Source organism: Oncorhynchus keta, chromosome 28 (assembly GCF_023373465.1).
Source record: "Oncorhynchus keta strain PuntledgeMale-10-30-2019 chromosome 28, Oket_V2, whole genome shotgun sequence".
In the NCBI taxonomy this organism is placed as follows: domain Eukaryota; kingdom Metazoa; phylum Chordata; class Actinopteri; order Salmoniformes; family Salmonidae; genus Oncorhynchus; species Oncorhynchus keta.
In genome coordinates this window covers 51073477-51098126 of record NC_068448.1, presented here as the reverse complement: position 1 = coordinate 51098126, position 24650 = coordinate 51073477, and the positions used below count along the sequence as shown (strand labels likewise).

At 43.1% G+C, this 24650-nt stretch overlaps 1 protein-coding gene across 2 annotated transcripts in view; it reads right to left on the bottom strand.

Moving 5' to 3' along the window:
* drosha (drosha ribonuclease III) overlaps positions 1–24225 on the bottom strand; it is a 142936-nt gene extending 118711 nt beyond the window's left edge. The window contains exons 1-15 of one of the 2 annotated variants that reach the window (XM_052483247.1): positions 23927–24225; positions 22183–23144; positions 21795–21863; positions 20936–21368; positions 20438–20612; positions 19724–19896; positions 18889–18969; positions 18670–18756; positions 16422–16508; positions 13389–13460; positions 10632–10713; positions 7346–7420; positions 6806–6975; positions 6308–6432; positions 3997–4096 (exon numbers count right to left, since the gene is read on the bottom strand). In XM_052483247.1, coding sequence (XP_052339207.1) covers positions 3997–4096; positions 6308–6432; positions 6806–6975; positions 7346–7420; positions 10632–10713; positions 13389–13460; positions 16422–16508; positions 18670–18756; positions 18889–18969; positions 19724–19896; positions 20438–20612; positions 20936–21368; positions 21795–21863; positions 22183–23144; positions 23927–23977 — 2742 coding nt within the window. In that variant the 5' untranslated portion in view covers positions 23978–24225. The remainder of the gene's footprint in view (positions 1–3996; positions 4097–6307; positions 6433–6805; positions 6976–7345; positions 7421–10631; positions 10714–13388; positions 13461–16421; positions 16509–18669; positions 18757–18888; positions 18970–19723; positions 19897–20437; positions 20613–20935; positions 21369–21794; positions 21864–22182; positions 23145–23926) is intronic. The other variant, XM_052483248.1, reaches the window with a different exon arrangement.
* Between the last annotated feature and the right edge of the window lie 425 nt (positions 24226–24650).

The following is a 24650-nucleotide window of genomic DNA, read 5'->3' as shown; positions in this document are numbered from 1 at the left end:
TCTGGAATGCTGATGCTATGTACTGACCATTGAGAGGCTTTATTGGCACTCCCCAGTAGGAGCAGCCCGCCATAGGAATGAATGGAATTCTACAGTATTTCAATAAAAAATGTTTCAAGGACAAAATGACATGTATTATTTTTTTTTTTTTTTTTTTAATCATACATTTTAAACAGTTTCTTCATTTGTATGTTTAGTTCACATAATATAGAGCTCACATCTGGTGACGCCTCATTGCGATTAGTTATTCCCCATCACTTGCAACAATGCCAATGAGTGTCATCACTATCTTTCCTTTGCGGTACCTCAAACTGTCGTGAGAACCAGCCGAGAAACATTCATGAGTTAATTTGACTCCTGGCTCAGAGCTTGGACAGTGTCTTATCATTCTAAAACCTACACTGGGAGTTTTTTTTGTGTCTTAAAACAGATTTTAACAGGATTCCTAGGACCTTTCCTGAGATTCTTTGTGGATACAGGCCATGGTCTGGGCTGAGAGAGTATGTCTACGAATCAGAAATAGGACTAGGAACATGTGTATCAGCACATCTTTGGTGGTACCGTTGGGCTAGTAACCGGAAGGTTGTTGGATTGAATCCCCGAGCTGACAAGGTAAAAATATGTCGTTCTGACACTGAGCAAGGCAGTTAACTGACTGTTCCCCTGGCGCCGAAGACGTGGATGTCGATTAAGGCAGCCCCCCGCACCTCTCTGATTCAGAGGGGTTGGGTTAAATGCGGAAGACACATTTCAGTTGGACAGTAACCTTTCGGTTCCTGGCCCAACGCTCTAACCACTAGGCTGCCGTCCCATAGCTGCCTGTCATTTTAAATTAGAATTTGAAAACACTTTCAAATACTAGGCTATTTATAGGAAACGATTTGAAAATACTTTCAAATTCCAATAGAAGTTGTTGATTTGGGCCACATTACTTACAAATAGACAGAAAATAGGAATTAAAATAACAATAATAGTGTGTGTGTGTGTGTGTGTGTGTGTGTGTGTGTGTGTGTGTGTGTGTGTGTGTGTGTGTGTGTGTGTGTGTGTGTGTGTGTCAGGCAGCTACGTTTAAAGCATATCAAAGCGGCCGGCCAGGGGCCCTGGATCCTCCAACTGGGGTGCAACACGTCTGTCTCTAGGGGCAGACAGAGGCACCCTCAGGGATTCTCTCTGGGGCAAGAGGCCCCAACACAGCAGAACTGACCCTGCAGTGCATCCCAAAGTCACATATTTCTTATATAGTGCACTACTTTTGAACAGGGCTCCTAGGGCACCCTATTCCCTGTGTAGTGCAATGCATATGGCTATGGTCAAAAGTAGTGCACATCATAGGGAATAGGGTGCAATTGGGGTCTCTGGTCAAGAGAAGTGCACCATGTAGGAAATAGGGCGCCCTTTGGGATGCATACATTACAGTGAGAATCAACCATCTAGAGCACCAACCAACTTCTCTTCTCTGTTGAGATGAAAAGCTTCTTTCCCCAATTTAAGGGCTCTGGTTTGGTCGCAGTATTCATTTTACACTATTCAGCACAAAAAAACAGATGAACGTGTACCAGAACTGTGGATGAACAAGTGATACACAAACACTCACAGACACTCACACCCCTAATGAAGTTCCCAGGGGGTTGGGGATAATAGAAGTGTTGCTGTATTGTCATGGGTGGGTGAAGACTCGCTGAAATAGCGGACCCTTGGAGATGGGATGGCCTGGTGTGTGTGTGTGTGGTGAACTAATTGCTCTATAGGTTGACAGTGGGAATATCAGTAAGCGACGCTGCCGGAGCCCCTAGCCAGTGCTACCTTGAAAATAGGATTATTGACTGTGCGCTTAAGACACACAGTCTGAGCTGGAGCTTCACCAGCCTCCACAGCTACTACTTTAGAAAATAACACATAGCTCAACAAAGGCAATAGGAGCAAGCGGAGACTAAATACATATACTGTAGATGAAATGAAGCTATAGACAGTGGTTACAGCCTTAATGGCAACCTATTCCCTCCACAGAGCACTAGATTAGAGGTCGACCGATTTTGATTTTTCAACGCCGATACCGATTATTGGAGGACCCAAAAAAAAGCCGATACCGATTGATCGGCCGATTAAAAAAAAATATGTTTTATTTGTAATAATGACAATTACAACAATACTGAATGAACACTTATTTTAACTTAATATAATGCATCAAATACATAATGAAACATGTTCAATTTGTTTTAAATAATGCAAAAACAAAGTGTTGGAGAAGAAAGTAAAAGTGCAATATGTGCCATGTAAAAAAAAAAGCCAACGTTTATGTTCCTTGCTCAGAACATATGAAAGCTGGTGGTTCCTTTTCACATGAGTCTTCCATATTCCCAGGTAAGAAGTTTTAGGTTGAGGTTATTATATGAATTATAGGACTATTTCTCTCTATACCATTTGTATTTCATATACCTTTGACTATTGGATGTTCTTATAGGCACTTTAGTATTGCCAATGTAACAGTATAGCTTCCGTCCCTCTCCTCGCCTCTTCCTGGCTCAAACCAGGAACACATCGACAACAGCCACCCAGCGTTACCCATTGCTCCACAAAATCTGCGGCCCTTGCAGAGCAAGGGGAACAACCACTCCAAGTCTCAGAGCGAGTGACGTTTGAAACACTATTAGAGCGCACCCCGCTAACTAGCTAGCCGTTTCACATCGGTTACACCAGCCTAGTCTCGGGAGTTGATAGGCTTGAAGTCATAAACAGCGCAATGCTTGGAGCTGCTGGCAAACGCACGAAAGTACGGTTTGAATGAATGCTTATGAGCCTGCTGCTGCCTACTTCTGCTCAGTCAGACTCCTCTATTAAATATCAAATCATAGACTTAATTATAACATAATAACACACAGAAATATGAGGCATTGGGTCATTAATATGTTCAAATCCGGACACTATCATATAGAAAATAAAATGTTTATTATTTCAGTGAAATACGTAACCGTTCCGTATTTTATCTAATGGGTTGCATCCATAACTCTAAATATTCCTGTTACATTGCACAACCTTCAATGTTGTGTCATAATTTCGTAAAATTCTGGCAAATTAGTTCGCAACGAGCCATGCAGCCCAAACTGTTGCATATACCCTGACTCTGCGTGAAATGAACACAAGAGAAGTGACACAATTCTCCTAGTTTAATATAGCCTTTTAACATGAATTTCTTTTAACTAAATATGCAGGTTTAAAAACATATACTACTGTGTATTGATTTTAAGAAAGGCATTGATGTTTATGGTTTGGTACATTCGTGCAACGATTATGCTTTTTTCGCAAATGCGCTTTTGTTAAATCATCCCCCCGTTTGGCAAAGTTGTCTGTCTTTGTTAGGAAGAAATGGTCTTCACACAGTTCGCAACGAGCAAGGCGGCCCAAATTATGATTATGATAGGCACCGCATCGATTATATTCAACACAGGACAAGCTAGATAAACTAGTAATATCATCAACCATGTGTAACCTAGTGATTATGTTAATATTGATTTTTTTTATAAGATATGTTTAATGCTAGCTAGCACCTTACCCTGGCTCCTTGCTGCACTCACATAACAGCCTGCCATGCAGTCTCTTCATGGAGTGCAATGTAATCGGCCATGATCGGTGTCCAAAAATGCCGATTACCGATTGTTATGAAAACTTGAAATCGGCCCTAATTAATCAGCCATTCCGATTAATCGGTCGACCTCTACACTAGATATCACCCGGGCCCATATGGCTCTGGTCAAAAGTCATGCACTATTTAGGGAATAGGTTTGCCATTTGGGACCCATGCAGTGAATGGGGCATCAAGAGATCAGGATCTCAGCACTGCAGCACACGGCTACAATCTGGTGTTAGATGGTTCTAGTAATTACACTAGCACACGTTTCAGCCTCACGCTCCTGTGAAATTACAATTGCATGAAGCTGGCATGAGTCATACTTAATTATAATGAGGCCAGGGAGATGTAATGTAGTGTGTGGTACCCACCTCCCTCTGTGTTAGCTTCTGCTTGTCTATCTGCTTGACCTTGGGGCTGTTAGCCAGCAGGTGGCGTAGTTTCACATAGCTCTTCCACAGCTTCTGGTACCTGGGTGGGCAGAAGTCAAGCTGAGGCTCAGAACAACACATCAATATTTCAACAGCACCGACCATTATTAAACATAATTTAACAGTAGCCTCCAGACATTACTCCATTAGTCTGCTCTGTGTGTGTGTGTTGTGGACTGGGATGGCTCTTCTGTAAGTCTCCTGTTTCAGACCAGAGAGGCCGGTGAGGCCACTTTCACCCACCCAGGCATTACAGATAAAACTGTTTAAAAGCGCTGGTTGGTTGTTGTAAGACTAGTTGTAAGACACTCACTGTTCACTCTTCTGTAAAGTGCTGCAGTTACATGTGTGTGTGGCAAGAGAAGGGAAGTCTCTCCACATGCCACAATAACAATCTATTATATTAGGTTTTGGTCTTAGTTTGCTTTTGAAAAGGACACCGTTGTGGGATAGGTGATAATGATGGACCATTGAAAAACCTCCTCAGATGGACTGACTCTAGTAATGAGACTGAGGGAGACGAACTGTGACTCTGCCCATCTCTGACCGCTTCTCTCCATTAAGGCTCTTTCCTCATTTATAGCCAAAATTATTCAATTATATGAGTAGCGTCCGGCTGGACAGGGAGAGAGAGAGAGAGAAACATGCAGTAGAGAGGACTGGAGATCAGGGGAATTATAATTAGGGAGTTTTAATACGGCGACTTCATTAGTGAACGCTGTAGAGGGAGACTGAGGCAGAGTCGGCTTTACCGCCGTGATTACCGGCTCACCACCGGCCTAACGGCGTGTGTTTGTACGGCCGGCAGCCGGGGGCAGCGGCAGAGAAGAGGAGGGCAGGATGAAGCTGCAGCCTGGGAGGCCTCCCTCCCCAACCCGCTCACATGACCTTTCAGAAGATCCACTCTGTGCTCTCAGGGTGCCTCAGGCTGGTGTGTGTGTCTGCCACAAACTCTTTCATTAACATATGCTGCATGCCTGCCGTCGCTCTCTCGTCTACACTCGTTCCCCACCTTCTGCTTCTAACTCCTCTTTCGCTCTCTTTTTCTTTCACTCCCTCGATCAGTCCCTCCATAGAGATACTGTGGTTAGAACGACCCAAAACATTATTTTCTAAGGCAAGGAAACAGGAAGGGACAGCTTAAGATATGCAGCCGTGTCCTCTCTTTTCCTCTCTCCCCCACTCACTCTCCTCTCTGTGGCATTGCCATCAATGCAATTAAAGCCAACTGTCGTTAATGATGTCCCCATCCGCCCATAAATTTGTCGTCTGCGGCTTCGAGGTTTGAGGGGAGTGTGCGCGCGTGTGTGACCACAGCAAGAGAGCACAGAGACAGACTGAAGGTCGGACATCCCTAACATTATGAAAAGGTGACTAACATCACTCAAATGACACAGACCTGAGCAGATACACAATACTGGCAGGGATTCATAATGAGAAGATCTCTCCTGTTTACCTATAAAGCCTTCTATCCCTCATCAACGGCATCTATTCCCTTCATAGTGCACTACTTTTGACCAGGGCTCAAGTCAAAAGTAGTGCACTATGAAGTGAATAGGGTGCCATTCGGGATGGGCCCCTAATCTTCTTAAAGTATCTGACAGGAACCCTGTCACAGGACGCAGATAAGAGACACAGACAAAAAAAGAGAAACTAGTGGAAGAGTTTCACTTGTTATTGGCGCTTTGTTTTGGTTGTTGTTGTTGCTTTCTCTACACTTCGGAGACGATAGCAGAGGATAATTTAATATACAGTAAGCTTTTGGTAATTATGCACAGGCACAGTACAGTATTCCCTCTACTCCTCTCTGTGTGTGTGTGTGTGTGTGTCATTACTATTCACGAGACAAACCGTGCCGTTCCCACGGCGACAGCGCCCGGTGGAACCTTAGGACCCCGTGACAACGCATTTGAAAATGTCACGCCAATCTTTCTCTCCCACTCGCTCTCCGACATTCCCCCTCTCAACACAGAAGAGTGCCACCATCAACCGTCCTGTGAGAGATGCTTTGAATAAGCAGTGTGGGGAACGGGGGAGAAGGGAGGGAAAGGAGTGCGTCTTGAGGGAGGGGGGAGTATACAGTAGTGTTTGTGGGCGGGGAGGATCAGAGGCAGGGGGGAGTGTAGTATAGGTCCTGGGGGGTTGGCGAGTTACGGGGGGCTCTGGCATAGCGGAGCAATAGGTGGTGGGAAGAGATCCTGGATGGTGAGGGGGTGGGGTTGGGGTTTGCGGGTTACAGGGAGGATCTTACTGGGGGTCTCCAGCGTAGCTGAGCTGGGCGGGCCGGATCCCGAAGTGGACGATGATGGGGAAGGTGATGACCTCTGGATTGAACTGCTCTCTGTCCAGCTGGTCGATACGTACAGAGCTAGGCTTCTGAAACAACAACACAAAGACTATGAGACCAGGGAACATATGGATAAAGTGTCTCAGAGTAAAGATCTAGGATCTGTCCATACAAATCGTATTTATTACGGTCTAAAAAGCTAAACTGATCCTACACCAGCACTCCTACTCGGAGACGCTTGACACACAGACTCAGATCCTATCAGACTTTGGTAAGTACATTGTTGTGTTATGTTACAAAAAGGAGCATGTGAATTCATGGAAATGTGCACTCGAAAGTGCAAACCCTGCCAATATAGCACTCTATCAATCACAGGCACACACCCTATGGATCCTGTTGCACTTTATGGAATAGGGTGCCATTTTGAATACAGTCCATGAAAGTGCTCTTATCCTCTCTCACCATGCCAGGGTTGGTGACGATCATGCCCTTGCACTCCTCTGCGTACTTCTGCCACTTCAGTTCCTCCCACTGCAGCATGTCAGCTATCTCCTCCTCAGGGACCAGAGGCTTGGAGCTCCGCAGGAGGTAGAGGAGAACCTGGTGCATGGAGAGCACCTCCTTACCACCGTCTGACAGGGAGGGACAAACACAGAGATCATGAAATACACAGACAAACACACATTCAGAAACACATACACACAGAGAAACAAGACCGACAGACAGAAACACAGAGAACATACAAGACACACACACACACATACGGTCAAATACGCAATCAGGTCTAGACACTCATGCAAAACTGATTGATCTCCATTTACAAAATGTTTGCATGGACAGATACACAGAAAATCCATAGATCTGAATCTCAACGCATTAAGAGGACAACTCATGTGTACACACACACACACACACACACACAAAGTACAAACAACAGCATGCAGTACCAACATTCTCCAGCAGAGAGAGAGAGAGAGTTTTCTGAAGAAGGGACAGTCTCACCAGGTAAGAAGCGGACAAAGCGAGGCATGAAATGGAACTTCTGACATCCAGGAGATTGGTTGTCCCACTCTGGACCTGCGTGGGGAAACAACAAAGATACTGAAAATAAGATGAACCGTTTACACCTTTAGTCTAGAAATATCATTTTATTTGGTTGTATACACATTTTGCAGATGTTATCGCAGGTGCATCGAAATTATTATGTTTCAAGCTCCAACAGTACAGTACACCCAACAATACACACAAATCCCCAAAATTGAAATAAAGAAATATATACAAAACAAGCAGTGTCCGAGTCCGGAATATACACTACCGGTCAAAAGTTTTAGAACAAGGTTTTTTCTTTATTTTTACTATTTTCAACGTTGTAGAATTATAGTAGAGACATTAAAACTATGAAAGAACACATATGGAATCATGTAGTAACCAACAAAGTGTTAAACAACTCAAAATATATTTTAGATTCTTCAAAGTAGCCACCCTTTGCCTCGATGACAGCTTTGCACACTCCTGACATTCTCTCAACCAGCTTCACCTGGAATGCATTTCCAACAGTCTTAAAGGAGTTCCCACATATGCTGAGCACTTGTTGGCTGCTTTTCCTCCACTCTGCGGTCTGACTTATCACAAACCATCTCAATTGGGTTGAGGTGGAGGCCAGGTCATCTTATGCAGCACTCCATCACTCTCCTTCTTGGTCAAATAGCCCTCACACAGCCTGGAGGTGTGTTGGGTCATTGCCGGGGCTGGTAACTCTAATAAACTTATCCTCTGCAGCAGAGGTAACTCTGGGTCTTCCTTTCCAGTGGCGGTCCTCATAGGAGCCAGTTTCATCATATCGCTTGATGGTTTTTGCGACTGAAATGTTCCTTATTGACTGACCTTCATGTCTTAAATTAATGATGCACTGTAGTTTCTCTTTCCTTATTTGAACTGTCCTTGCCATAATATGAACTTGGTCTTTTAACAAATAGTGCTACCTTCTGTTTAACCCCCCTACCTTGTCAAAACACAACTGATTGGCTCAAATGCATTGAGGAAATTAATTTCACAAAATAACTTTTAACAAGGCACTGTTAAATGAAATGCATTCCAGTAGACTACCTCATGAAGCTGGTTTATTTATCCATTATTTTACCAGGTAAGTTGACTGAGAACACGTTCTCATTTGCAGCAACGACCTGGGGAATAGTTACAGGGGAGAGGAGGGGGATGAATGAGCCAATTGTAAACTGGGGATTATTAGGTGACCGTGATGGTTTGAGGGGCAGATTGTGCCAGGACACAGGGGTCTTACGATAAGTACCATGGGATCTTTAATGACCTCAGAGAGTCAGGACATCCGAAAGACAGCACCCTACACAGGGCAGTGTCCTGGGGTATTAGGATATTTTTTTTAGACCAGAGGAAAGAGTGCCTCCTACTGGCCCTCCAACACCACTTCCATCAGCATCTGGTCTCCCATCCAGGAACTGACCTGGACCAAACCTGCTTAGCTTCAGAAACAAGCCAGCAGTGGTATACAGGGTGGTATGCTGCTGGTTGAGAAAATGCCAAGAGTCATCAAGGCAAAGGGTGGCTTTTCAAAGAAACTCAAATATTGTTTAACACTTTTTTGGTTACTACATGATTCCATGTGCTATTTCATAGTTTTGATGTCTTCAATATTATTCTACAATGTAGAAAATAGTAAAAATAAAGAAAAACTCTTCAATGAGTAGGTGTTCTAAAACTTTTGACGAGTAGTGTGTATATATACACAAAAGTACATGGACACCACCCTTTGACTATTACAGCCACACCCATTGCTGACAGGTGTATACAATCGAGCACACAGCCATGCAATCTCCATAGGGCAAACGATGGCAGTAGAATGGCCATACTGGAGAACTCAGTGACTTAACGTGGCACCAACATAGGATTGCCAGCTTTCCAAAAAGTCTGTTTGTCAAATTTCTGCCCTGCTAGATGTGCCCCGGTCAATTGTAAGTGCTGTATTTGTAAAGTGGAAATGTCTAGGAGCAACCATGGCTGAGCCGCAAAGTGGTAGGCCACACAAGCTCACAAGACATGATCGCCGAGTGCTGAAATGCATAAAAATCACCTGTCCGCGGTTGCAAAACACACTACCAAGTTCCAAACTGCCTTTGGAAATAATATATACACACTACCGTTCAAAGGTTTGGGGTCACTTAGAAATGTCCTTGTCTTTGAAAGAAAAGCACATTTTCTGTGCATTAAAATAGCATTAATTTGATCAGAAATCCAGTGTAGACATTTTTTATGTTGTAAATGACTATTGTAGCTGGAAACGGAAGATTTTTTATGGATTATCTACATAGGTGTACAGAGTCCCATTATCAGCAACCATCACTCCTGTGTTCCAATGGCACATTGTGTTAGCTAATCTAAGTTAATCATTTTAAAAAGGCTAACTGATCATTAGAAAACCATTTTGCAATTATGTTAGCAAAGCTGAACAATGTTGTGCCTATTAAAAAAGCAATAAATTGGCCTTCTTTAGACTAGTTGAGTATCTGGAGCAATCAGCATTTGTGGGTTCGATTACAGGCTCAAAATGGCCAGAAACAAAGAACGTTCTTCTGAAACTCGTCAGTCTATTCTTGTTCTGAGAAACGAAGGCTATTCCTTGTGAGAAAATGTCAAGAAACTAAAGATCTGGTACAACGCTGTGTACTACTCCCTTCACAGAACAATGCTAACGGGCTCTAACCAGAATAGAAAGAGTGGGAGGCCCCGGTGCACAACTGAGCAAGGGGACAAGTACATTAGAGTGTCTAGTTTGAGAAACAGATGCCTCACAAATCCTCAACTGGCAGCTTCATTAAATAGTACCCGCAAAACACCAGTCTCAACGTCAACAGTCAAGAGGCGACTCTGGGTACTATTTAATGAAGCTGCCAGTTGAGGACTGCAGGAACATCATATATATATATATATATATATATATATATATATATATATACACACACACACACACACCACAGCACACATGCGTAGATGGTAGTTTGCACAAGCCTGGTGTCACGTTGATGTCACTACTGCTGTACTTTCTGTCTATATATACATACACACACTATTTAACAGTCTGTAGCGGGTAAACAATGAGGCCGTGGCAAACAATGATTGAGTAGGAGAAGTGCGTGGCCAAGCGGTCATGGGTGAACAGGGAGTACAGGTGCCTTTCCCCTAGTGCCTAGGTATAGGGGCTGGGGGATAGGAGGTAATGGGTAGGAGCTAGTGGGTAGTATGGTGTGTTGTTCACCTGTGAGGTTCCAGTCATAGAGCTCCAGTATATCCTGGAATAGGTAGGAAGAGAACAGCTCCAGTCCTTTCACACAGTAGTTCTGAACATGGAAATAGGGAAACAAAGGGTTATTTATCTCTCTCTCTCATATATATATACATACAGTGCCTTGCGAAAGTATTCGGCCCCCTTGAACTTTGCGACCTTTTGCCACATTTCAGGCTTCAAACATAAAGATATAAAACTGTATTTTTTTGTGAAGAATCAACAACAAGTGGGACACAATCATGAAGTGGAACGACATTTATTGGATATTTCAAACTTTTTTAACAAATCAAAAACTGAAAGATTGGGTGTGCAAAATTATTCAGCCCCTTCACTTTCAGTGCAGCAAACTCTCTCCAGAAGTTCAGTGAGGATCTCTGAATGATCCAATGTTGACCTAAATGACTAATGATGATAAATACAATCCACCTGTGTGTAATCAAGTCTCCGTATAAATGCACCTGCACTGTGATAGTCTCAGAGGTCCGTTAAAAGCGCAGAGAGCATCATGAAGAACAAGGAACACACCAGGCAGGTCCGAGATACTGTTGTGAAGAAGTTTAAAGCCGGATTTGGATACAAAAAGCTTTCCCAAGCTTTAAACATCCCAAGGAGCACTGTGCAAGCGATAATATTTAAATGGAAAGAGTATCAGACCACTGCAAATCTACCAAGACCTGGCCGTCCCTCTAAACTTTCAGCTCATACAAGGAGAAGACTGATCAGAGATGCAGCCAAGAGGCCCATGATCACTCTGGATGAACTGCAGAGATCTACAGCTGATGTGGGAGACTCTGTCCATAGGAGAACAATCAGTCGTATATTGCACAAATCTGGCCTTTATGGAAGAGTGGCAAGAAGAAAGTCATTTCTTAAAGATATCCATAAAAAGTGGCGTTTAAAGTTTGCCACAAGCCACCTGGGAGACACACCAAACATGTGGAAGAAGGTGCTCTGGTCAGATGAAACCAAAATTGAACTTTTTGGCAACAATGCAAAATGTTATGTTTGGCGTAAAAGCAACACAGATAATCACCCTGAACACACCATCCCCACTGTCAAACATGGTGGTGGCAGCATCATGGTTTGGGCCTGCTTTTCTTCAGCAGGGACAGGGAAGATGGTTACAATTGATGGGAAGATGGATGGAGCCAAATACAGGACCATTGTGGAAGAATGGATGGAGTCTGCAAAAGACCTGAGACTGGGACGGAGATTTGTCTTCTAACAAGACAATGATCCAAAACATAAAGCAAAATCTACAATGGAATGGTTCAAAAATAAACATATCCAGGTGTTAGAATGGCCAAGTCAAAGTCCAGGCCTGAATCCAATCGAGAATCTGTGGAAAGAACTGAAAACTGCTGTTCACAAATGCTCTCCATCCAATCTCACTGAGCTCGAGATGTTTTGCAAGGAGGAATGGGAAAAAATTTCAGTCTCTCGATGTGCAAAACTGATAGAGACATACCCCAAGCGACTTACAGCTGTAATCGCAGCAAAAGGGGGCACTACAAAGTATTAACTTAAGGGGGCTGAATAATTTTGCACGCCCAATTTTTCAGTTTTTGATTTGTTAAAAAAGTTTGAAATATCCAATAAATGTCGTTCCACTTCATGATTGTGTCCCACTTGTTGATTCTTCACAAAAAAATACAGTTTTATATCTTTATGTTTGAAGCCTGAAATGTGGCAAAAGGCTGCAAAATTCAAGGGGGCCGAATACTTTCGCAAGGCACTGTATATATCATATATATATATAACCTGATAGTCAAATCTAGTTCTCCTTATCAGGCCATTCAGATGGTGTAGGTTAAAAACAACCTCTACTTCTTTACGGCCTTGGGTGAGAAGACTGCGGGGGGGGGGGCTAACCAGAAGAACAACAGCCTTTTAACTCCAATTACAGAGGAGAAAGCAATAGCGAGAGACCCCAAAGAATTTGAAAACAAATCAAATGTTGATACTATTTTGTGATCTGTTGCCACAAGAAAACGTCAGACAGTGAAAAACTGTTGTTGTACTTTAAACCAGTGGTGTAAGGTACCTAAGTAAAAATACAATAGAAGTACTACTTAAGTTTTTTGGGGGGGGAATCTGTACTTGACTATTTATATTTGACAACTTTTACTGTTTGAGAGAACATCCCTGGTCATCCCTACTGCCTCTGATCTGGCAGACTCACTAAACACAAATGCTTCGTTTGTAAATTATGTCTGAGTGTTGGAGTGTGCCCCTGGCTGTCAAACATAAATAAAAAATAGCAATAATAATGAAATCGTGCCATCATGTTTGCTTAATATAAGGATTTTCAGCATTTACTTTTACTCAAGTATGAGAGCTGATTACTTTTTTCCACCACTGTACTTAAGTACATTAAAACCAGATACTTTTACTCAAGTAGTATTTTACTGGGATACCTTCACTTTTACTTTAGTCATTTTCTATTAAGGCATCTTTAGTTTTACTTAAGTAGGACAATGGAGTCCTTTTTCCACCTCTGACTAACTATTTCCACATCGTTACAATACTGTACATAGCCATATGACATTTGAAATGTCTCTATTCCTTTGGAACTTTTGTGAGTGTAATGTTTAATGTGAATTTATTTATTGTTTTGTTCACTTTTGTTTATTGTCTATTTCACTTGCTTTGGCAAACATATTTGTTTCCCATACCAATAAAGCCCTTTGAACTGAGAGGGGAGAGAGAAAAAGGGGCTTTACTGACCTCTGGTGTCATCTCTTCAATAAAGTGAATGGTGTAATCTATGTTGAAACGAATCACTCTGCACAATGGAATCTGGGATGATGAAAGAGAAGAGGGGGGGGGGGGAAGAAGAGAGTAGAGAAACACTCATTACCATGATGTTAGACAGAGGTTACAGCTTTTCAAGAAAACTCATTAAAACCTCATCTCCATGAGCAGCAGCTGCAGCACAAAATCACACACACACACACACAGGACACCATACACACACAGAACACACACATACCGAACACAAACAACCCACACGCGGTATCTCTTTACCCACGGCTTTTGAACATTAAGTGACTCCAATCTCTTTAAGGAGATAAGCTTGCTCTTCCGTGTTTAATCTCCCAGTTACATGCTCTTTGTTGTCTGAACGGGAGTCCATTTTGGAGGATTAACCTGGCCCACCGTATATCATGCAGTGGTGCCCACCCCTCCAGCTAACTAGAAGGGGCTAATATTGCTGCGTTCTGGAGTCTCTAATCCACAGACCCTCTGTAATGAAAGGTTTTTCAAGGGGTTGTTTAAATTATCCCGTGGTAATCTGGGTTTAATTCTCGCCAAATTCTTTTCAAATTGGAATTATTGACCGAATATGCGCATTTCACGTCATTATTCAAACACACAACTCTCTCAATCACTGCCTTATTCAGCTAGGCCTTGCCTGCCATCGATTTGCCATCCTTTTGGGACAAAAATGGATATGAAAGAACCTAATACAGTTCAACTTGGCTTGCCTTTCAAGCCTCCCCTGAAACTCTCTGAAGCCCCCCTGGGGTGGCGCGCCTCAATTTTGAAAACCTCTGCTAAAGAGGGATCCTCTGTCGATACGTATGAGGCCTTTAAAGTCCCAACCGCTGTTATATTTGACAGTTACTGATGGGCCTTTAAAAGTAGAGAGGGAGGTAGTGGACTTAAAACCCAAGGTCGCCATCAGCAGTGTGGCCGAAAAGAAACGTAGAGTGCTTCCCAAATGGTACCCTGACCAGGGTCCATAGGGTGCCATTTGGGAAACAGACTAATTTTGTCTGAGGTTGACTCTGGAACAAAGGAGAGGACCGACGCGAAATGCAGATTTTAAGTTGCTGTTTTTTTTTTAAGCTGGCCGCTGGCTCTGAATTATTAATGGATGCTTTGCTTTATAAACCTGCCTATAGGGACGGACAGAATATTCATATTACGCAGGACACACAGGCAGCTGACGCAGCACAGGTTGTCCCATCCGAGGACACGAGGGAGAAAGGAAAGGCAACAGAAGAGCTGTGTGTTGAGCTATGCATATACAGTGCCTTGCAAAAGTATTCGGCCCCCTTGAACTTTGTGACCTTTTGCCACATTTCAGGCTTCAAACATAAAGATATAAAACTGTATTTTTTTGTGAAGAATCAACAACAAGTGGGACACAATCATGAAGTGAACGACATTTATTGGATATTTCCAACTTCTTTAACAAATCAAAAACTGAAAAATTGGGCGTGCAAAATTATTCAGCCCCTTTACTTTCAGTGTAGCAAACTCTCTCCAGAAGTTCAGTGAGGATCTCTGAATGATCCAATGTTGACCTAAATGACTAATGATGATAAATACAATCCACCTGTGTGTAATCAAGTCTCCGTATAAATGCACGTGCACTGTGATAGTCTCAGAGGTCCGTTAAAAGCGCAGAGAGCATCAGGAAGAGCAAGGAACACATCAGGCAGGTCCGAGATACTGTTGTGAAGAAGTTTAAAGCCGGATTTGGATACAAAAAGATTTCCCAAGCTTTAAACATCCCAAGGAGCACTGTGCAAGCGATAATATTGAAATGGAAGGAGTATCAGACCACTGCAAATCTACCGAGCCCTGGCCGTCCCTCTAAACTTTCAGCTCATACAAGGAGAAGACTGATCAGAAATGCAGCCAAGAGGCCCATGATCACTCTGGATGAACTGCAGAGATCTACAGCTGAGGTGGGAGACTCTGTCCATAGGACAACAATCAGTCGTATATTGCACAAATCTGGCCTTTATGGAAGAGTGGCAAGAAGAAAGCCATTTCTTAAAGATTTCCATAAAAAGTGTTGTTTAATGTTCACCACAAGCCACCTGGGAGACACACCAAACATGTGAAAGAAGGTGCTCTGGTCAGATGAAACCAAAATTGAACTTTTTGGCAACAATGCAAAACGTTATGTTTGGCGTAAAAGCAACACAGATAATCACCCTGAACACACCATCCCCACTGTCAAACATGGTGGTGGCAGCATCATGGTTTGGGCCTGCTTTTCTTCAGCAGGGACAGGGAAGATGGTTAAAATGGATGGGAAGATGGATGGAGCCAAATACAGGACCATTCTGGAAGAAAACCTGATGGAGTCTGCAAAAGACCTGAGACTGGGACGGAGATTTGTCTTCCAACAAGACAATGATCCAAAACATAAAGCAAAATCTACAATGGAATGGTTCAAAAATAAACATATCCAGGTGTTAGAATGGCCAAGTCAAAGTCCAGACCTGAATCCAAACGAGAATCTGTGGAAAGAACTGAAAACTGCTGTTCACAAATGCTCTCCATCCAACCTCACTGAGCTCGAGCTGTTTTGCAAGGAGGAATGGGAAAAAATGTCAGTCTCTCGATGTGCAAAACTGATAGAGACATACCCCAAGCGACTTACAGCTGTAATCGCAGCCAAAGGTGGCGCTACAAAGTATTAACTTAAGGGGGCTGAATAATTTTGCACGCCCAATTTTTCAGTTTTTGATTTGTTAAAAAAGTTTGAAATATCCAATAAATGTCAGTCCACTTCATGATTGCGTCCCACTTGTTGATTCTTCACAAAAAAATACAGTTTTATATCTTTATGTTTGAAGCCTGAAGTGGCAAAAGGTCGCAAAGTTCAAGGGGGCCGAATACTTTCGCAAGGCACTGTACTTTAAAACAACAGGCCTTGTTACATAAAGGTTAAATAAAAACATTTAAAATAGTAATCAAGAGAGAAAGATCAAAGAGAGCGGAGGGTATGGTGCTTACGTTAGTGAGAGGCATGTGGGAGAAGAGGGAGAAGCCTTCGAACAGGTACTCATGGTCATCGTACTCGATAACCGTAGGCCTGTCTGTCTGGGAACAACACACACCAAAAATGTCAGAATGAAGTCTGATGTAACTTTAAGAGAAATCTATGGTCATGGTTTTTGGGTCCAGCTACAGTGGTTCCTCCTTTAAAAGTTTTTTCATACTCCAGCACACCTTGCGGGCTGCTGCAGCATTCTGTGGCACTTTATTTATTTGTCAGATATTTTTTACTTTAATGCCAGTTAGCGCTAGTTTGACCACCAGAGGGCATCTTGGAGAAGCATTTGATATTCTCCCATATTGGCATTACTAGAGAATTTTTAAAAAAAATGTAGTAACATAGTACATGGGATTGATCTTAGGAAATGTAGCTTAATTTGATTAATATTATGGTGTTTCGATGCCGAGAAATTTGAAAAACAAAACCCTCTGGGTTTACGTTAGGATGGAATGGAAAATATTCCGCTGAACAACATTACGGTTGGGAGTAGGCTACAGTATAAGAGGATTGGAGGATTCTAAATTAATATCTGAGGGAGATAACATTTCAAAACCCGAATTGTAGTGTAACCAATACTCATTTCACCTATGGTAGGCCTAGTGTCCCTACATATATTTTTTTCAATGACGTGGCTCTCTGCCAAGAATTACATTTAGAGGATTGGAGGATTCTAAATTAATATCTAAGGGGCATTTTCCGTAATGATCTGTGAGAAGGGGCATTTATAACATAAATTAATTAATAATATATATTTTTAAAGTAATGATATTTTGGAGATTTAACCTAGTGAGCGAGAAAATGGCATTTCTTGAACATGGGGTGAGACATTATCACAAATTTGCAAATAAAGCCAGTTATTTTAAATGGTTTATTTCTGGAGAAGCCTAACTTGATTATTTAGCAGACATCACCTGCTTATACTCAGTCAACACATATATCTTAAGAATATACATGAACATTTTAGTTTCTCCATGTCTCAGAGCAGCGCGAAACGGTGCGGAAATAGACGTCCACAGCGGGAAGGCATATATATATATATATATATATATAAATAAATTATATTTTGAAGATTATTTCCTTTAAAAAGAAAATGACAGTGAGCGATTGTAATCTGAAAAAAGGCCAAAACAATTTTTATAAAGGACAAAACATAGCCCTGCTAATAGCAATAATGATGCTGTACAACATAACCATGTGTGTTGAAAGAGTATTTTCCAGTAAGAAACTATTTGTTTACCTTCATTAGACAACTTTGTACCAATATTTCTGTAATTCACTGATATTTATTCCCATAGTAATTCGTTATGGATCCATAACAAAAAAAACTATGGCATTTTGAAGGAGTATTTTTATCATTATTTTACTAATTAAAGCATAAAGATGCAATTATTAGTTACATCGTTTTAGTTTGAATGTGCAAACTGGCACTAAGAGCAGAACAGCGGGGAACATTTCCCGCCATTATTAGTGCAATGCCTCTTAAAAATTTTGGAGATGATTTTGTTTTCAAATAACGTAAAATAAGCAATAAAAAGGCCATTCTTGAACATGGGGTGAGACATTGTTACTAATTTATAAATAAAGCCAGTTTGTTATTTAAAATGATTTAGCGGGAGAGAAACCAAAAACCTACAGTCATCTCATGGGTCTCCCAGTCAAGGACCGCACAGGTATTGAATCAGCATCTGTAGCAACACAGCTTGCATTGCTATGCAGTGTCTTAGACCATTGCACCACTCAGGCGCTGTACAACATGCCTGGTCGGGAGTGGCCTACAGTACTACAGTAAGAGGATTATTTTTGCTAACAAAATAAAATAATAAAAACAGTGTAACAATTTTTAGTAAGTAATACTGAAGTTGTGCACAATTATCAGTTTCTATTTAGGTTTATGTCGCCCATTCATTGTCAGAGACACAGTAGAACCCAAAAGCATAATCAGTGCTCTAACTCCCCCTTGTGCTGGTCTGGAGCAATGAAGTGGTGACGCAGGGTACCGTACTAAACCACAAATTACCTCTAAGTACCGCGGCGTAAGCTTGCAACTTTTAAAGGAGGAACCACTGTAGGGCATAACGTTTTTTCCACGACTATGTCACCTTACCAGGACAAACTACAAACTCAAGGTAAGGTCATGTGTTCAGGACAAAAAACTCAGAACTGTGAGAGGGATCAAGATGGAGAGCGAGACAGATGTATTCATACCAGGAAGTTAGTAGGTGGAGACACAGTGATTCTGTAGTGGTAGAGCTTCCCAGAGTTGTTGTTCATCGGACGACATTCCTTCACCGACTGGAGAGCGAGAGAGAGAGTCTTTGTACTAATGTTTAATAGTAGAATATCTATCCTTTAGTATTTTAGTGTGAATCAATGCAAGATATTTTAGAAGAGAGTAGAGTAGGTTGTGTGTGTGTGTGTGTTTACCTCCTCTCCAGGGTAGATGCTGTGGCGTATCCCTGTGCGTCTGGACTTGGCACTGCACTTACACAACGGCCCATCGTTCATCTGTACACACACACACACACAGGACAGCCATAACCACTATGAACACTCTTCCAAACCGTAACAGGTGCTGAAGGGAGTTGTGGAATGTGTGTAGTACACAAACACAAGAGGTGATATTTTGACAGCAGGCAAAAGATGTCACCAAAAAATAATGAATCACTTAAAATACACTTATTATAAAACACGTTTGCAATAAACAGATACAGGATTAAATGATGTGCATTCGTACATCTGCAATGTTTGTTTCCAACACCACATAATTTAAAACCATATAGTTACCCTGTCATGGGCATTGTTTAAAAAGGTTTCAAATAAAATGCCATTACAAGTATTTTGGAGGAATATGGTCTCTTCCAACACTAACATTTGTTTTAGACTAAGATTCTTCAACTGGGTGTACAGGCTTTCATTCCAGCCTTGTATTTAAATCAGGTGTGGTACTGCAGGGCTTGAATGAAACCCTGCACAACCCAAGCTCTTCAGGACCAGAGTTGGAGAAGCAGGCTGTGATAGACCATGTTAGAGTAAAACCTGTACTCATAATGCTCAGAGTAGGAGTGGTGATCTACGATCTGGTCCCTCTATGTACCCCTATTCCTTATGATCTGAAAGGCATCCTGCACTATGAAACTAGATCTTTTGAATGAACATTTTCTGATTAGTTTCTTAATTATTACTACAAGGGTCAATCTACCACATCTCCTCGATTAATCATAGACATTAAATCAATTAATCAAGTGCAGGAGGTTCTGACCTGTCCTGGGTCGTTGTACCACAGCTCGTCATGCAGACGGTCTGGATGGGCCTTCTTCCTCTTGATCTCAGCGATCACGTCAAACACGTCAGAGTCAGAGCTGCTGGAGCAGGTACTGCCTCCCCCGTCAGACTCGCAGTCTGACTCACTGCTGCTGTGACTGTGGCACTCCTCTGGAACAGACACACAACAACCAGGACACGGTCAGTGGCTAGTGCACAGAGAGAGGTCTCAACACAACCACCACAACACTGACTTGTGGTCACCTGTCTACTCTGGTGTATGGTTTTTACACTTGTTTTTTAATACTAGTTGTTCCTGCAAAAACCAACACCTGGACATATGTAGACACACTGCTGTGCACAGGGTTTCACTTCCTTTTTTGCACTGTCATTGGCTAGTCCACACACGAGAGGTCTGAACTCACAGCAAAGACAGTAATTGCTACTGAAAACAGGTTGACAAGCCTGAACACTGTGTCAATCTTAGTGCACTAAATGTTGTAGCTAATCACGCTCTCTTTTTAACTCTCCTAGTTGTCGGACAGGGCTGAAGTCATTCCTAATCACATTAAATCAATCTCGGACATGGCAAGGCAAGTTATACACAGTTTATAAAGCAGGTTTGACAGTATTTCTTTACTTCATTCAACACAAGACACAACTGTCATTTTCACATTCCACCGTTACATAACCAGTGTTAGAGGTTAAATACCTTTGGGGATACTATCTGATATCAATACAGTACCGGGCTCCTCATCTAGCTTGGTCTTGGGGGGGTCCCATTTGGGCCGGGCCGACTGAGCACGCTCCTGTCTCTTGACCAGCTCTTCTTCGAAGCGTTCGTACAGGTCCCTCAGCTTACTGGTCCCCACCACCGTAGAATCACCCTACAGCAACAAAACAGGGTCACACAGAGTTTCAAAAGGCAGTATGAGAAATTTGAGCAATTGGTTGAAAGACAGTAGAAAGCTGTGGTGGTACAAATCACTGACAGAGAATCACTGACAGATCAGAGCATTTGTAAATGCCTCAATGATTATCAGAGATATAAGTGTTCATATGGTGTTGTATCCTCAGACATTTTCCAAATACATTTCTGGTGCATACTGTAACAGGAAAATCTGAAATTTGGTTACATTTTCATACAGAATTAACCTGTTTGTGTCAAACTAACAAAGTCAGCAAATAAAAGCCAGCATAAGCCTCCTACCACTTGATCCATGGGATCGCTGGAGTAGTAGTTCTCAGCATGGGTACAGCGGATCCACGCAGGCTTCAGCAACTCATCCTCCTCTCTCTCATCTCCCTCCCCTTTCTCCCTCTCGCCTCTCTCCCTCTCGCCTCTCTCCCTCTCGCCTCTCTCCCTCTCGCCTCTCTCCCTCTCGCCTCTCTCGCCCCTCTCCCTCTCGCCTCTCTCGCCCCTCTCCCTCTCGCCCCTCTCCCTCTCGCCCCTCTCCCTCTCGCCTCTCTCCATCTCTCTCTCCCGGTCTCTGTCTCTATCTATGGAGACTTCAGGCTCTGTGTCTCGGCTCCTGGCGGAGGTATAGCTGCGCTCTCTGTCTCTGCTCATCCCCGGTCCGTCGGACCTCCGGTCCCTCTCCTCCTCCCAGCGACCACGCTTCCTCTCTCTGCTGCCTGACCGACTGCAGGGAGAGACACACATAAATGGAGTGGGTAATGGTCATATTGGGAAACAAAGCAAAGTAGAGAGAGAGAGACAGCCATCTCTGCTCCTACTGTGTAAATAGTTACATTGTGTGCACATAATTGAAATCAAAGACGTGGGTAACAAGCTAAGTACTTTCCGGGTTCAGTATTATAACTAGGGGATCTATTCAATCCGTATCATGAAAGTACAGCATGATTGAAATTTAAAGGCAATGTTGCCACGTTTGTGGAGACTGCATTCAATCTTTAAAGTTGTATTTGTTGATGCATATGTATGCTCAATCCAGAATTATCATAAAATGTATATTGTGCAATCCGTAACGCTTCAGACACAGATTAAAGGTAAAATTAAATAATCATTAATATATTTTTTAAATTAAGTCAACGTGAGCATCCATTACCTTCTCGGTCGCTTCCTGTGTCGGTCAGGTGACTGAGACCTCCGACTGTCTCTGTGGCGATGCCTCTCCCTGAGAATACACATACCCGCACACACAGACAGACACACACTTCCCTTAGAATGTACAACATACAGATCCAGATCTGGTATTGAAAGCATTGCATTAAAGCAAACACGGTAACGCATAACATGAATCCACTGAACACGAGTGTCTGCTAAATCAGGGTTTCCCCAACCAGCCACCCATGCACATTTTGTTTTTTTCAGCTGAAATCAAAAACCAAAACGTGCACCCAGGGGGGCCCCAGGACCGTGTTTGAGAAACCCTGTGCTAAATGACCAAAATGTAAATGAGGACATTATACGTTGGGCATGGGACCAACACATACCTGCTGCGTTCTCGACTCCGGTGACGGGTAGGAGGAGTCCTCCCACGCTGTTCGTACTCTGACCGATGTCTCCCTCCCTCCGGCCTGCGTCTGTCCGGACTCCTGCCTCGGTCCTTCCCTCTCTGGTTCATGGGGATGTCCATCTTGTGTCTGTCGCCACCACCACCACCACCACCACGACTGCCGTAAGCATAGCCACCCTTCTGCTGCCTGTGGTCGTCATGACGACCCCCTCTGCCTCTCTCCGGCGACCTCTGACTCCTGTCGTCCATTTGCTGTTGCTTCTCAGCCTTATACTGCTGCCCTCCTCCTCCATGAGGACTGTGCCTGAAGCCTCCATGGTCTGGCTTGAAGGAGCTGGGACCCTGGTGGGAGCCGTAGTTCCCTGGGCTAAAGTTGGGCAGAGGAGGGAATGGAGGATGGGAGTAGTTCATGGAGTAGGGGGGTTGATGGTAGCTCATGGACTGTGGAGGCATGGTAGGAGGCATGCCGGGGGGGTGAGGGAAGGGTGGAGGGGGTACGGAGGGCATCATGTAGTGGTAAGCACTCTGAGCTGACGCTGGAGACCCAGATATGGAGCTTCCAGAGGTGTTGCCGGCGAGAGGAGGAGGGGGGAAGTTGGGGTGGCTCTGGGTGTTGGGGTTGGGGAAGGGGGTGCACTGGCTGAGGGGACTGGCCGTCATACCCCCCTGAGTGGGCACTGGAGGGGGGTATGACATGTAGTCTGAGTGTGCAGTGATGTAACCACCCCCACCACTGTTTCCTTGGCCACCATAGCTGTGAGAGGAGCTGTGCTGGGCCTGGGGGTCGTAGTGGTAGGGGGGCATTGGCGTCTGGGGGGGTGGGGGTCCTAGGTTGGTGGGCCGGTAGTTTTGGTGGGAGCCTGGTTGACCCCCATGTTGACCTGGGGGCTCTTCCTCTGGGGCAGCCTCCACCTCCTCGACCCTGATGGAAGGACATACCTACAGGACAACAGGAACAACATGTTTAAATAATCACCAATGTGCACAGTGTCACCAGCTATGGTCCAGGGTGTTAGTGTGCTTCAGCAAGCCACACTAACACCTTGGACCAAAGTTAAGTGTCACCATGCACAGCATGATTACACAGCACAGACCATCTGAATCAACACTCGATTATCTGTGGACATAAACCACCAAGTCTGTAATGAATTAGCAATCAAGTCAGCCTGTACTGACACCATTGTACTGTGGCGAACGTAGGCTAAAAAGTAGCTAGCTTGCTACAGTAAACGGTGAGTAACGTAGCTTGTTTAAGAAGTTAGCTAGCATGTCCTTTCGGCTACAGTTGAACAACAAACGATGGCAAGCTAACAGCTAACTTGTTATACAACTAAGCAAAGAGGATGGATAGCTAGTTAGCTAGCTAAGTTTACAGCGCACACAAATTAGCCAGTCATACTGACAATAGCTAAATGGGAGGCTAGCTAGCTAGTTAGCTGTATGTATTAAACATAAACAAACTAGCTAACGTTTGCTAATTAACTAGCTGAATCCAATGAAAGCCTTCAAGAGAAGCTAGCTACGTTATCTAACATTACCTTCAGATTTGATAGCTTACTAGCTACACGGAGCCTGATATCAAACTGAAGCGCATCAATAACTGAATGGCATGGAGTGCTCTTGAAACATATCACCTTTAGCTAGTCAAGGGAGATAAATAGAGATGTTTTAAATAAATTACACATAAACATGACTTCTATTCATGCACTTGTTGCAAATACCTTGTTGGTTGAATGGGTTTTGCTGATAGGTTTTACTGTGCGTGCAAGCATCTGTGTTTCCAGTCGGAATGCTAAAGAAGATGGACACGCATGACCCAAGGCACACGGGTCATTGCTAGAAGGGATCCAGCTTTTGTCAAATAAACGTCAAAATTGAAATATTTGGGATTTTACCTAACCCTTTCCATAACCTTAACCTAATTATCCTAACCTTCTACGTTAATTCTCCCAACTGGCTGCGTAAATTGTCTTATTATGTTACGAAAAGACAAATCTGACGTTTATTTTACAAACGCTGCACCCCTTCTAGCCATGAGCAAGGACACCCCTGGTGCCGAAATTGAAGATAAATGTCGCGGAGCTGAGACTCGAGTGACAGTCGTCCTGACGAGCCCTTAATTCCCAGATAGCTAGATTATACTGGCAAACTGGCAACAGTCAACAGCAGCATGGGCAGAAATTATGTTCTTATATAAAAAAAAGTTACAATGATTGAGTGACTGGTTGACGCGAAATCTGTTGACGCGAAATCTAATAAAATCCTTCTCAAGTTCTTCGGAGTTCCTTTCACTTGCTGTTTTGTCTTTGTCTTTGGGGAATATTGTCTCTTTCTGTAAAGCTTTATCAAGTTTGACATTTGTCATGCAAAAATCTCTGTTTTTGAGCGAACCTCTTCCCCAACCTTTTTTCTTCCAGCAAGTATTTGACTTCTCATTCTTTTAGC